The following is a 13360-nucleotide window of genomic DNA, read 5'->3' on the forward strand; positions in this document are numbered from 1 at the left end:
CCATTAGCACAAAACAAAGATATTGATGGTGCTAGAATCAGGATGTGAAAAATGAGGTCCTGATTACTTTTGTTGGTTAAAAGACTCCATAGTATCTTCCATAGCCTTAATATTGACAAGAAATAGTAGTGACAGTAGTTTCTGTTCATGTGGCTCCTTAAGAACTTTAGTCTTCAGTTCCAGTTCTTCCCCCAAACACAGGGGCCGGGGAGAATTAGTACATTTAAGTCCAGAGGATGTTTCTCTATAACTTTTAATAGGTAATGTACACTCTCTTGGCACAGAGTTTAAGTGTAAGGAATCCTAACTGAAATTTGACTTAGTGTAACTTAGTTGCATGCTAACAGAGAAATGCAGCGAGGACAGAAAAGCACAGAATAATGCATTTTCATACTAGGATTATAAGGACACAACATGGTTTACTATGTACAGAGTCCAATATAGATGTCAGATTACAAGGATATTGGCAAGGTTTCCACAAATCTTTGAACACTGTGGAAAGAGATGTAGACTACCAACAAACAGTATATTAAATAGGTGGGCAGAATTGCCAGATGCTAACTGCCAGAGCTGCATATCATTGCATAAGATAAATCAGTTTAATTTTAAACTTAAATTAGTTATTAAAAACAAAAACCACCAATGGAGCAAGTGGTTGCCCAAGTGCAATCCTTCAGTGTCAGGAAGCTGAAGAGCTATAGGAGTGCTCCATCATGGGAGTCCCAAAGACTGATGGTTAATAGCTAATTGAGCCAACATCATCTTACAAATATAGCTGTGAACATATTTTACTTTCAGATCTTTCTTTAGGACTAGATCTAGTGTTCACACCAGCTATATCCTTCTATAGTATAGTACCAGTTCCAAAGAAAAAGTTAGAAAGTTATGGAAATAAGGAGAACATTTGAATTCTGCAAATCCAAAAGAGAAACTGTATAAACTACATATGAAAGTGAAATTCCCAACTGACAAGTTTGCAGAAACAAGATTTTATTTACACAAGCAAGTCTACCTTGAGATTCTATTCAACTCTTTACATTTCTAGAATATTTACATGATTTCAAGATGCTTCATGAGTAGCGTGATGAACAAAAATTACAAAAGCTGTCAAAAGCTTAGCAAAACAACAACCCATCCTTGTGCTTAAAAACTTATGGTCTAGGGTAATGTAATGTTAGCACCTTGGTCTTAACGGTCATGCTATATACTTATGTAAGACACTTTTAGAAAGCAGTAGGGATTTCAGAGGTGACCGTATCCAGAGGCTGCCAATGACAATTCATGAGGGAGTCATAGAGTTCTTCACTTCTCTCCATAAATTGTCTGTTCATTTCATCAATATCCAGATGGAGCTGTGGATCTGCAAAAATAAACCCAATGAATAAATAAAATTGGACCCAGTACAAGAGGTCTACATAGGGACACACAAATATTAAAAGCAAGAGCTTCACAAGTGATATGTGGTTACTGTTACTCATTATCCCAAACTTTTCACCTCAACAACAGTCAAAAAACCCTACCCCATACTCCCCATTGGAAACAAACTTGCATAGAACTGCTGACAGTAGTACTGGTTCATGAAAAAAATCTATACAAATGTTTCAAATGGACTTTCTATTAATGCAAACTTGCATAGACTTGAAGGTCTTACCTACATTAGATATCTATCACTGCAAATCTTGGAAATATTACCACTCTACATTTAAAAAGGAGGGAAAATGAATGCAAGGAAATGCTTTTCTAATATCCAGGTATCAAGTACACAGCTATGTCTCACACATGAGGATGAAAAGTTGCTGAAGGAGTTTAGACATCCAAGTAATACTTTGGAACCTGTCAGGTTCTGACAATCATGATAAACAGCAGTTCAAGCAAGGAAAGAGCCCTCTGGCATTACCTACTGTGCCATTCTGGTTAGATGAATGGTAGGGAATCCCACTTTGTTTGGGATGAAGGGGAGGAGTTATGTGCAAAATACAGCAGATGTTTCTTTTGCTTTTTAGCATATGAATCGGTTAGGCAGTATTGGTATTAAACAAGATGTCAAAGATTTATGAAAACTGCTTTAAAAATCTCAGTAGAAGAGTCAAGACTGTAAAGAGCTAGAGAAAAATATTATGAGATGGACAATAGCACATGGATGAAAATTAGCACTGTGGAACGAGACATCTCCATAAAAGAGCAAGTTAGGAAAAAAGCTGTTTTAAAGAATTCCAAGGCCAAAAACTCCTCATTTTACATACAACGTAAATTATATTATGAACTTGCTGAGCTCTGATAGTATTTAGCATTCCTTATTTGGAAATGCAAATGAAACATTTGTATAGATATTCTTCATGAACAGAGTTGCCAGACGGTTTCAACAAGAGTATCCGACACACTTGACATTTCTAAATAAGATGTAATGTAGCTTGTGATGTAAATACCAGACATTTATATATTTTCTCAATTTGTTTCCCGAACAAAAAGCTCAAAAACTGGACTGTCCAGTTCAAAACCGGACACCTGGCAACCCTATTCATGAACCAGTACTACTTTGTCAGCAACTTTATGTAGAAATTTTGTAAAGCCAGGCATTGTTAGAACCAAACAATCTGGATATATGAGAGCACTAGTATTACCTTCAGTTATTAGTTCGTCATTAATTTCAACCACAGTTGAGGTCTCCTGAAACAAACAAGAATATGTTTGTTAGTGTTATAGAAGTGTAATAAAAATTACTTCCAGGTTCTTCAGTAATTTTCACATACCATTTTCTGATAAAAAGGATTTTCAATGTAGTCATGCATCTTCATTAAAAGGAAAAGAAAAAAAAAAAGTCTTAAAAAGCAGTAAAAATGGTGTTTTTCAACTTCAATTCATTTCCTCTCAAACACAGACAGACTCAGACTTTAAGGTCAGAAGGGACCATTATGATCATCTAGTCTGACCCCCTGCACAATACAGGCCACAGAATCTCACCTACCCACTCCTGGAATAATCCTCTCACCTCTCTCAGATAGTGAAGTCTTCAAATAGTTTAAAGACCCCAAGATACAGACAATCCTCCAGCTGTGATCTGTGCCCCATGCTACAGAGGAGGCAAAAAACCTCCAGGGCCTCTGCCAATCATACCCTGGAGGAAAATTCCTTCCCGACCTCAAATATGGCGATCAGCTGAACCTTGAGCATGTGGGCAAGACACCCAGGAAAAGTTCTCTATAGTAACTCCTATCATCCCTCCATTGGCCTATTTACCACTGATAATGAATGGTCAATTAGTTACCAAGATCATGTTATCTCATCAAACCATCCCCTTCATAAACCCATCTAGCTTAATCTTGAAGCCAGATAGGTCTTTTGCCCCAACATATTCAAGACCAAAACAATTTTATAGTTTAGAACTAGAAAATTAAACTATGTGCGTTATGGACAGACTTATTAGGATAAAAGAATTACATACAGATAATATTGTTAGAGCCACATTTAGCAAAAATGCAAACAAACCATACACATTTAGAGGATGAATACTACAGAAATTTATTATGGTTTGGATTTTTTATCTGCATTTAGTCCTAATTTTACACATTATTATAGGATTTAAACATGGCTTCCATGGTAAAACCAAAGTGGAAAAATGGCATATAGCTCTGTATTATAAACTGCAAAATTAACTTCACATTTTAAGATTTTTGGCAATAACTTATTGAAGTTACATTGAAGATAACATCAATACCTCAAATACAGCTGGATTCAGCATTGAGTTTCCTACAGCAGAGTCTCCAATAGGATGCATGTTGTCATAGGAGTGATAGCTATAGTTGTATTCAGCATAAGGATCATAACCCCACTGTGAGTAGTAGTTCTGATAATCTTGACAATAATCATTATAGTTATAAGACTGATACCGCTGGAATTCTGCTTTCATTCTAAAAACATTTTAGAAAATGTATAATTAGAATTTAAGGACTGGATGTAAAATTGATTTTATATTAAAATTAAACAATTCAGAAAGCATTTGTACACAAAATTACGAAGGTGAACATTTATCAGAAAATTTGCCAGAAATGAAAGGGTGAAGAAATCACCACACAATACTTTTCATCTGTGTTTATACAGAAGTAAATAGTCTCACCTCTGCCAAAACCAATAGTAATTACTATCCTGTGTAAAATCCAAATCCATTGAACTATTACTACTTCTATCCATTTGTTTTAAAGTAAGTTTTAGTGTCAGCTTAAAAACAGTTTCTGCAACTAAAACCTAATGCTCTGCTAAATTGGTTAACTAGTGCTTGTCAGACAGCTATCAAGTACAGCTGCGATATAAAACTACTTTAATTATTAAATCTTTGTTCCAGGAGAAAAAAAGAAAAACCACCAAGAGATCCCAGATCTCATTTTAAAGAAGCACTGACCCTCCTTCCCATACTAGAAATAAACCTCAAATTCCCTCCCTCTGGGACCCTCCCCCCCCCACACACCACCTGCACTTGTTTTGCATGGTGAGACTAGTCTGACATTCAGCAGCTGCCTAAGTTTTTCCCAACTGAAGTTACAATCCTGTTTGTGGTAATCATTGCCACAACAATTTATCAAGTCAGAGAAATGAGGAATAAGCAGCAAAAGAACATTGAGCCTCTGAAAAGGAGTCTAGTTTACTATGGGAAGAGTGGGGAAAAAAAAGTAATAGTTTTGACAATTTTTTTCAGAAAAAATTAAAAACTCCTTATTTTACATTAATTTGATATCCAGACATACGCTATATTATGAAGTCAGGTAGTCTGCACATTCCAGAGACAAATCAGATTTTCTGTATTTAATACTCAGTTCTATATGGCCCTGTGAAAGCAGACTCCTGTACTCAAGTTTCCATTTACTTTGATAGATCTCTCACACACACAAAAGCCTGTTGTAGGATCTGCAACTTAGGCAAGAAAGCAAAACTAAAATAAACCAAAAGTAAAACAAAACCAAGTTTCAATCTAAATTCAATCTGACTTCTGTGCCTTTTTAAAAATAACACTAGAAATATATATCACTATAGGACCTAAAACTGCACTCACACTTTAACAACAGCTACTAGAGCCGTGGTGTCCAACGAGTTCCAAAGCAGCAGCCACTATAGTGGCTAAAGCTATAGTGAACTAGCCACACAAACAGCCAAATAATCACATGACTAGTGGATAGCATGTTGGACTCCACGGTACTAGAGTAACAAAAGAATGGGATGGATACGTAAACTAAAGTTATCTTTTCTCAGTTATTACACACCGGAACATTCGAGTCAGTCTTACCAAAAAGAAAAGAAAAAAATTAAACAGAATTTTTTTGGCATGACCTTATTGTTTCGTTTTGAGTATCTGACAGAGCACCAAAAAGGAAAAACAGACATTTTGTTCATAGCCTGACAGTTTGAAGACAGTGGTATCTAGCTATCAGGTCATTTGTGGTCAGTGACCAATTGAATTCGAAGATTTATCTCCTTTAAAGAGAAGGAGGCTGTATTTAAGGTCTGGATATAACTAGGAGAAAAAGGAGCTTAATTTTTGGATATTTCCCACTGATTAACAGGAACAGAAGGGAAAGTAATTTAAGTATGTTCAGGAGCTTTCCTTCTCTGTTACATGCTATTTTATGCATGTACTGGATGACTGAGTATGTGATATCAACCTATCCAAACCTAATCTGCGAAAATAGGGATTGTCTCAAAAAGCACCCATAATTAACTGAGTATTTAGGAGGCAGAACAAGGAATCTCTTTAAGAGTGGTACACATCCCCCACTTGCATGTTAAGAGTTTCAAAGTCATGAATCTTTGGAAAGCAAAACACATTGATGGAATTTGGTTAATTTTCTATATATCATATTTGGGATGTTTTTGGCTTTTGTACGACAGCCTGCTTAGGAGAGCTCTGGGTAGGTCTACACTAGCCACCCTAGTTCAAATTATGGTGGCTAATGTAGTCATTCGAACTTGCAAATGAAGCCCGGGACTAAAATATCCCGGGCTTTATTTGCACGTTCCCGGGCGCCGCCATTTTAAAATGCCCGGTAGTTTGGACTGCCTGCCCGCAGCTACACGTGGCTCGGGCTAGGTAGTTCGAACTAAAGCTCCTAATTCGGACTACTGTTACTCCTCATTGCAGGAGTAGTAGTCCCATTGCAGGAGGAGTTAACGGTAGTCCGAATTAGGGGCTTTAGTTCGAACTACCTAGTCCATGCCATGTGTAGCCACGGGCAGGGAGTCCGAACTACCAGGCGTTTAAAAATGGCAGCACCCGGGAACATGCAAATAAAGCCCAGGATATTTTAATCCCGGGCTTCATTTGCAAGTTTGAATGACTACATTAGCCACCCTAGTTCGAACTAGGGTGGCTAGTGTAGACATACCCTCCTTCATCTCACCATATCACTCTAAAAGAGAGCCTGTGCTATTTTCATTAAAAATTATCTTATTTATTCCCTAAGGCCTTGATCTTGAAATGACTTACAATGTGCTTAACTTTGCTTATTATGACTGGCCACACTGATTTCAGTGGGACTACTTTTAGCAGCAAAGCTAAGCATGTGCTCTCTTAGTTGCTTTTCAAAATTACTACCCCAGGATATCAGCCAAACTTTGGTATTCTTATGATTATAAGAGACAGGAAACACCAAGTAGAAGTAACGTAAAACTAAATCCATTAGGTCATGAACAGTGTTCCCTCCATGCTGCACCACAGCACAACCCTGCAGGTATTTAATCAGCCCTGCCCAGTCAAAGGCTAAGGGCTCTGTACAGGGAGTTGACTGGCTGTGCTGCCACACAGCTTAAAGGGAACACTGGTTATGAAATATGTGATATCACTATTACAGTGAAAGAAACACATTTCGACAAGTTGAAGCTACCAATGTCCAATGAGTACTTTTAATTCCTGTATCAATACATGACTGATCCATTACCTTTTAGAAATTCCTATACTCAGTCGGATTCGTTTTCCACCTAGACCTGGTGCATTTTGGCAGTCTTGCAGTGCTCTCATCTGATCACCTTGTTCACCAAATCTGACAAAGCCATACCCCCTGAAAAAATCCAAAATGTAGAGAATGTATTAATTCCAGTATACAGACCAACAACACTGTAAGAGTTAAATCAATTTAGTGTTTTCTTCTGCAGACAAAATCTTTATTTAACATTGTAGCTACCATGGCTCACACTATGTATTTGCTTTCTACTTTTTAAATTTAGTTTTTAGACACTCATGCTAACTGCTGTTTCAAAGCTCAAACTTAGATTAATTATGTGCTTTTTGACCTAACTCCAACCAGCTGTCAGTAACAGAGCAAGTTTCAAGTTTCCTGTGTATCTAGACAGATTTGATATTAATGAAGTACATAGCAACTGAACTATCCATAGTATCAGTGTTAACCAAGCACTATCAATATACAATACTTAGCCTTTTAAAAAAATTCACTCAGTACTCTGTGCCCCAAAATTATACTGTGAGCTGTACAGGGAACCAACAACAAAAAGTTGTAGTCTCAGCTCAGCTATTGATTTATTGGGTATCATTGTATAAGTCACAAACTCTCAGGTCATTTTTGTTGCTATTATAAGCAGGTTCAAGTTCTTGGACTTCAATTTACATGGCTTCTTGTCTACTTCCTTCCCACCCCGATTAAATGGGGATAATACTTATCCCTCAGTATAGCAACTGATTATGCATAGGTGCACTGCTGTGCATGAAAAAAAAAAAGAGTCCCATGAATTCAACATACATATCCTTTGCCTCCCCAGATAAATTCTCAGGCATGAAAATATATACACAGTGAAGTCAGAATTTAACCTATTAAGTGTCTAATCCAAAGAAAGACTTAAAATAGCACAAAATTTTCTGTTAATACTGTGTTGTTTTTAAGATTCTAACCTCTGTTCTACATTCTTTGTCTTGGAGAAAATACAGAAACACGATACAGATTTGACAAAGTGGTTTACAAATAACTGTCTACTCTCCTTTTATTAGCAGCATTTTGATTAGTTAAAAATTACCTGGAATATCCCAGTAGGTCTGTGGCTATTTTGCAGTCAATGCAAGAAGGGTACCTTTTCGCGAAATAGTCAAAGAGCTGAAAATCATCCACTTCAGGAGTTAACTCTCCTACAACTATTGAGAACTCTGGCCTAAAGAAAGTATTAAAACGAAACAAATTAAACTACAAGAAAACTGAAATATTAAGACTGATGAGAAAGCTGTTAATTAGGTAATGTATATAGCAAACAACAGTGACTCATCCTGCAAACACGGTGGTCTTCTATAGCTCTACACACAGTAGCAATCATTGCACTTGTATGCATTTGCAGGATTAGTCCAAATCTTGAAATACAACTACTGTGCTGTAATGTGCTCGAAGATGAGCCCAGCCTACTGCTCTACCTAAACAGGTTTTATTTCTACTTTGGGGGGAAAAAAAATAAAAAAAAAAGAGTGCAGCTGTCCAAATCAATTAATCTTTTGAAAAAAAAAATGGAACTTTACTTTCTCTCAGAATAAAGTAGAGGAGTGATAAAAATATCAGCAATAAATGTATAGTTTATGGATCTCAATACTAAACAAAAAGTTAACTCAAATCCCATAATATGCACTATTGGTGTAACTCACATCTCAAAGATTTAGTAACACAATGACTGAATGAAGCCTCATTACAAAGACTATTACTTTTACAAAATATACTAGCATAAACAATGATTGACACTTACATAAGAACCTCCATTTAAGAATCTCAAAGTGTTCATACTGCTCACTATGTATTTTAGATGGAAAGAACTAATCCCTATCCATAACAATCCATCTACTTCAAGGGGTTTGTACCTGATAGGAAGACTAAGGAGACTAACATAGTCTGTTCTTCCTGCTTTCATTTTGTTCTTTTTCTTTCGCTTTTTCTGTGATCCTCTCCACCAGCTATAGGTTTGTAGAGATTCTCTTTTGTGTTTTCCCATTGTATCCTGCTGGGATGAAAAAAGTTTTATAGTACTTAGTCTCGTTTAAATTCCTCCCACCCACTCCCCATCACCACAGGTGATTTCCCCATATTCACCTTGCCCTTGAAAGAAGCCTGGGGTCCCATCTCTCCCTCCGCCTCCCATGAGGGAAAGCAGCCTCTGGGGAAAACGCCTGGCAAAAATAACAGAGCCAAAGGATTGCATGAACAGCCATATTCCCCTGACTTGTCAAGCTGGCTAAAGGCTTGAAAACTTCCTCTTGGAATTAAAAAAAAAAATAAAATAAAGCAGTTAGCCCTTAGATGCTGGCCAATCCTAAATGTTCATCACCTTAAGGACAGGACTGTGACTAGGTGTTTTGCAGGATTTGCAGTTACTAGTCTGTGGATCACTGCTGGTTATTGAAATCTTCCTTATACTTTAGGAAAATAGCAATCTAGTCACTGGCATCAAAAAATTTGAGAAACACTGTGCTAGAGCATTCTAGAAGCATTTTTTTGGGGGGGCAGGGGAGGTAACCGAAAGGCACAACTAGGTCATCACTCTTGCCTAGAATGAGTCTCAACTGGCCCTACCCCTCTTTTGCTGGGAGCTCTTCCCTTTCTCCTGCTGCGAGACACCGCTCCTCGCAGTTAGTTGTCAGTCATTCGCTCAGGCCAAGAACCAAGAGAAGGTTGGTAGATGGGATGTAAGGGAAAAACAGACCAGGGACAGACTCAAGTCTGGAGCCCAGGGGAACTCATGCCCAGACAACGTGTAAAGAAGAAACAGGCACAATGCATGCCTCACTCAAAAAAAAAAAAAGGAAGGAAGTAGGGCAACTACAGAGAAGAGGAGGAGGGAGACAATAGCAAAGTTAATGCAGGTCACATTCCTCACCTTAGGATCTTAAGAATGAGAATTCTCATCCTTTGGGCTCCAAGAGTTAATACATTTTATATTTCTCAATACATTTTACTTACACGGACATTAATGTTCTACTTCTAGTGGCACTTGCATATTTCTCTCTCAAGGAGAATTACAAGCAAGTCCTTCCAAGAGAGCTCACTTTTAAACAATGCTTCATGTCAGGTTTCCCAACCTGCTTCAGTTGATATAGTTAGGTTTCCAGAGCAGGGGAAAAGTCATTAATTAGCAATTTACCTGAAGGAAGCACAGGGCTAGAATCCACCTACTCAGATAAACTATTTTAGTTTTACATTTGCCAAGAATTGGGGAATGGGTTAGTATCCCTCCAGGACTTGTTCTTACCAGATATCTTACCTGATTTGCCACTGTTCAGAAGTTTTCTTCACAAGAAATGCTGCACTGCTTCACAATTTATTCCAATCCTTTATTTAAAAAAAAAAAAGGGGGGGGGGGGAGAAGTTATGAAAAACAATTTAAAAAAATTGCTACTGCAGTGTCATCATTTATTCACCATGTCTTAAATCTGATTTATGACACTTAGCTTGGGGAATTTTTAAAGATTACAGAGCTCAAATTTGCATCGCAAAAGTCTCACCTTAATAGACTTATGCAGGCTATAGCTACTGGCAACCATTGATGACTTGTGAATCAAATCATCACTGCATCATATCATGATACAGATTGACCTGGGCATAGCTTGCCCACACCTTTCTATTCACCAAAACCACTAATTATTGTTCAACTTCTCTATCATGTAAACCCGTTAAGAGTTTTACTTCCTATTCCACTACTGGCTCAAGGATTTCCATATATAATCCACACCATACTATTATGTTGGTGGGGGAAAAGTTTAAAAGCAGGAAAGTGAGCACCATCACCCAAAGCTTAAAAAGATAGCTAGGTGGGGTCTGTTGTTGGTTGTTTCACCCCTGCAAGCCAACAAGTATATGGGCTTTTGAGGCTTTCTTGGTTCTTCTCTTTGGGTCAAATTCAATGGTGCCCTGGTTGGTGGTATAGGATACAGAACAATAGAAGAGTGCAGAGTGATATAATGTACATATGTAAGACACTGCTATAAAAGGAAAAGCAGCAAGACAGTATAAGATAAAGCAGGGGGAGGTTTTTTCCCCTCCTGTATCTTTTCAGCTATCCCCTTCTGTCAGCTTGGTATGTAAATTTAACTCTCTTAATAGACTAACTTTAGCATCTCTGAATTTAAGATGCTCATTAATAGCATCCAAAGGCAGCTGGCATGGCTATAACTTTATTCAGTCATTTTAATGCTTCTTCCCCTCAGCTTTTTTATTCTGCACAATTTTTAAGGAAAATAGCTATTTACTATGTATTTTCTTTTAAATCACCTTGCTAGTCAAACAATGTTGGGGATAAGAACAAGTCAGTGCATCTAGCACTTTCCCTCCTTTTTAAAAAATTTTACATGTTAAGTCTATTGCAAATGTTTTACATTCAGTACATTGTAATAAATGTTTGATTGCTGAAATTTCAACTTCTATTATTGCACATAACGGATTTTGTAATATATTACCATAAAGTGGGATCAATAGATAGTGAGTTTAGTAAATCACAATAGTAGTCAGTTTGAAAACCGCTACAGCTCCAGTACTGCAAAGTCTTACGGCTTGTATACATTTGGAGTTATTCAGAAACAGCTACTGTGCTCACCACCTGCCTTAATGTAAATTAATTTTAATGGAAAGACAAGCCCTTATACATATTTAACTTCATATCAGCTGAGCACTCCCCACTGACTTCAGTGGGACTATTCAAATGGGTAGTCATTCACATGCTTTAACCTTTTCAGGATCAGCACTTCACTTGGAAATTCACCAATTTTTAACAATATGGGAAGTTTTATAAAGCACACAACTCTTTTCTAAGAGATAAAGAGCACTGCTATTTTGCACAAATTATGAGTGTAAGTTAGCAAAATGTGCATCAGCAAGTTTCTGCAATTTAAAGAGAACAAACGTCCATTTTTTTGTAAAAAAAAGGAGAAAAAAATTCATAAGTTCTAATAGACCTTTCAATTTAAAAACTGCAATTTATTTTTGACTATTTATATGGTTTGTTTTTTAACTTACCTCTCTGTGCACACTTTAATGCAAGCTGCAGCACAATAAAAAAAGCAATTTACTGCAAAAAAGTTGTATCAGAAAATAAAGTGATGCAATAATATCTTCGTCACAGTTATCATGGTCTTCTACACGAAACAATATTTTTAGTACTTTATTCTCTGAGCTTGATTGTTATTTGATGTTTTCACTGCAATTCAAACAAATAAAAGTTACAGGTATATAATTAATAGGATAGAACACGTATTCATAGTAACATTAGCTACATAAGCTATGTACTATTTAGTTATTAAGGCCCCAGTCCTGGAAAAGACTTACACAGTTAACTTCAAGCACTTTACTTCAATAGGGCTACTCACATTTAACATTAAGCATGCATGTAAGGGCTTGTCTACAATAGAAAGTTGTGTCACTTCAATAATACTCCTGTACTTAAAGGGACCAAAATACCCTAGGGTGAATGTAATTATATTTGTATCTAATTGCTTAAATTAGTAAAACTTATTTTGGGTTGGAAAGCAAAATATAAGCTATACTAGTATAAAATATTTGTATGCCTAACTGCTTCCAAAAAAAACACCTTTCCTAGTGTAGACCAGGCCCAGCTTTTTCTAGCAGTAGAATGAAATAAGGATTTAAGTAGTAAGCTCAAGGAAAGGCTATTATGAGGTTAATGCTGAATAAAGATCCCTAACTGCGATTCTTTTCTTCTGACCTCATAACCTGGAAAAAAAGCCGCGGCCAGGGAAGGAGAAATCCAGAAGCACGTGTAAGACCTCGCAGCTGTCTGTGCTACACGCAGTACAGCAGAGGGGACACCCTCGGCGTGGGGTGGGCGAGGAGCCGCGCACGGGCTGGTGGGGCGCGCTAGGGCCTGTGGGCGGCACGTGACGGTAATTGCGCTGCGTGGCAAAGGCCCCGGGCAGCAGCGTTTAAAGGGTCGGGGGGGGGGGGGCGGTTAAGCGCGCTCACGCCAGGCGGCCGCGTGCCCCTGCGGGCGATGACCCGGCCCCGACCAGCCCCACGGGCGGGTTCCCCCCAGCGAGGGTTCGGGGAGCTCAGCGGGCGGCGCTGGGGGAGGGGCGCGGCGGCTCGGGGAAGGGCCCGGGACGGGGGCGCAGGGGCCCGAGAGGCGCAGACCCTGGCGGGGCGACAGAAACCTTCCCCCGCCCGCGCTCGCTCCTTCCCGCCCGCCCGGCCCTCGCCTCCCCGGCCCGGTCCCAGCACTAACGTCTCCCATCCACGGCGTCGCCATAAGGAGCAGAACGGGTCCGACTTCCGCCCCCGCCCGGGACTTCACACCGAGGCTGCCCCCGCCAACGCCTGTTACCCCAACCGCGGGTCGTGCCCCGCCCACAGTCCCCGCCGCCCGACTCGGGGCCTGGCGGGAGTCC

General features: G+C 38.7%; 1 protein-coding gene across 7 annotated transcripts; it reads right to left on the reverse strand.

Moving 5' to 3' along the window:
• Positions 1 to 237: 237 nt before the first annotated feature.
• On the reverse strand, positions 238 to 13343 carry LOC102461292 (tRNA selenocysteine 1-associated protein 1-like). Of its 7 annotated transcripts, none has more exons than XM_075921229.1 (11): positions 13198 to 13343; positions 11976 to 12156; positions 10228 to 10295; positions 9060 to 9136; positions 8831 to 8967; positions 8011 to 8142; positions 6924 to 7043; positions 3716 to 3908; positions 2751 to 2789; positions 2622 to 2667; positions 238 to 1360 (listed from the first exon to the last, which is right to left on the reverse strand). In XM_075921229.1, the coding sequence occupies exons 4-11, from the start codon at positions 9087 to 9089 to the stop codon at positions 1224 to 1226; spliced, it is 834 nt and encodes a 277-aa protein (XP_075777344.1). In that variant the 5' UTR covers positions 9090 to 9136; positions 10228 to 10295; positions 11976 to 12156; positions 13198 to 13343; the 3' UTR covers positions 238 to 1223. The 7 variants fall into 7 exon arrangements, with proteins under 7 accessions (XP_075777344.1, XP_075777342.1, XP_006138812.2 ...); XM_075921227.1 differs by having other exon boundaries at positions 8831 to 8970; XM_006138750.4 differs by lacking the exon at positions 13198 to 13343 and adding an exon at positions 12682 to 12846 and having other exon boundaries at positions 8831 to 8970.
• Between the last annotated feature and the right edge of the window lie 17 nt (positions 13344 to 13360).

Source organism: Pelodiscus sinensis, chromosome 2 (assembly GCF_049634645.1).
Source record: "Pelodiscus sinensis isolate JC-2024 chromosome 2, ASM4963464v1, whole genome shotgun sequence".
NCBI classification, from domain to species: Eukaryota; Metazoa; Chordata; order Testudines; family Trionychidae; genus Pelodiscus; species Pelodiscus sinensis.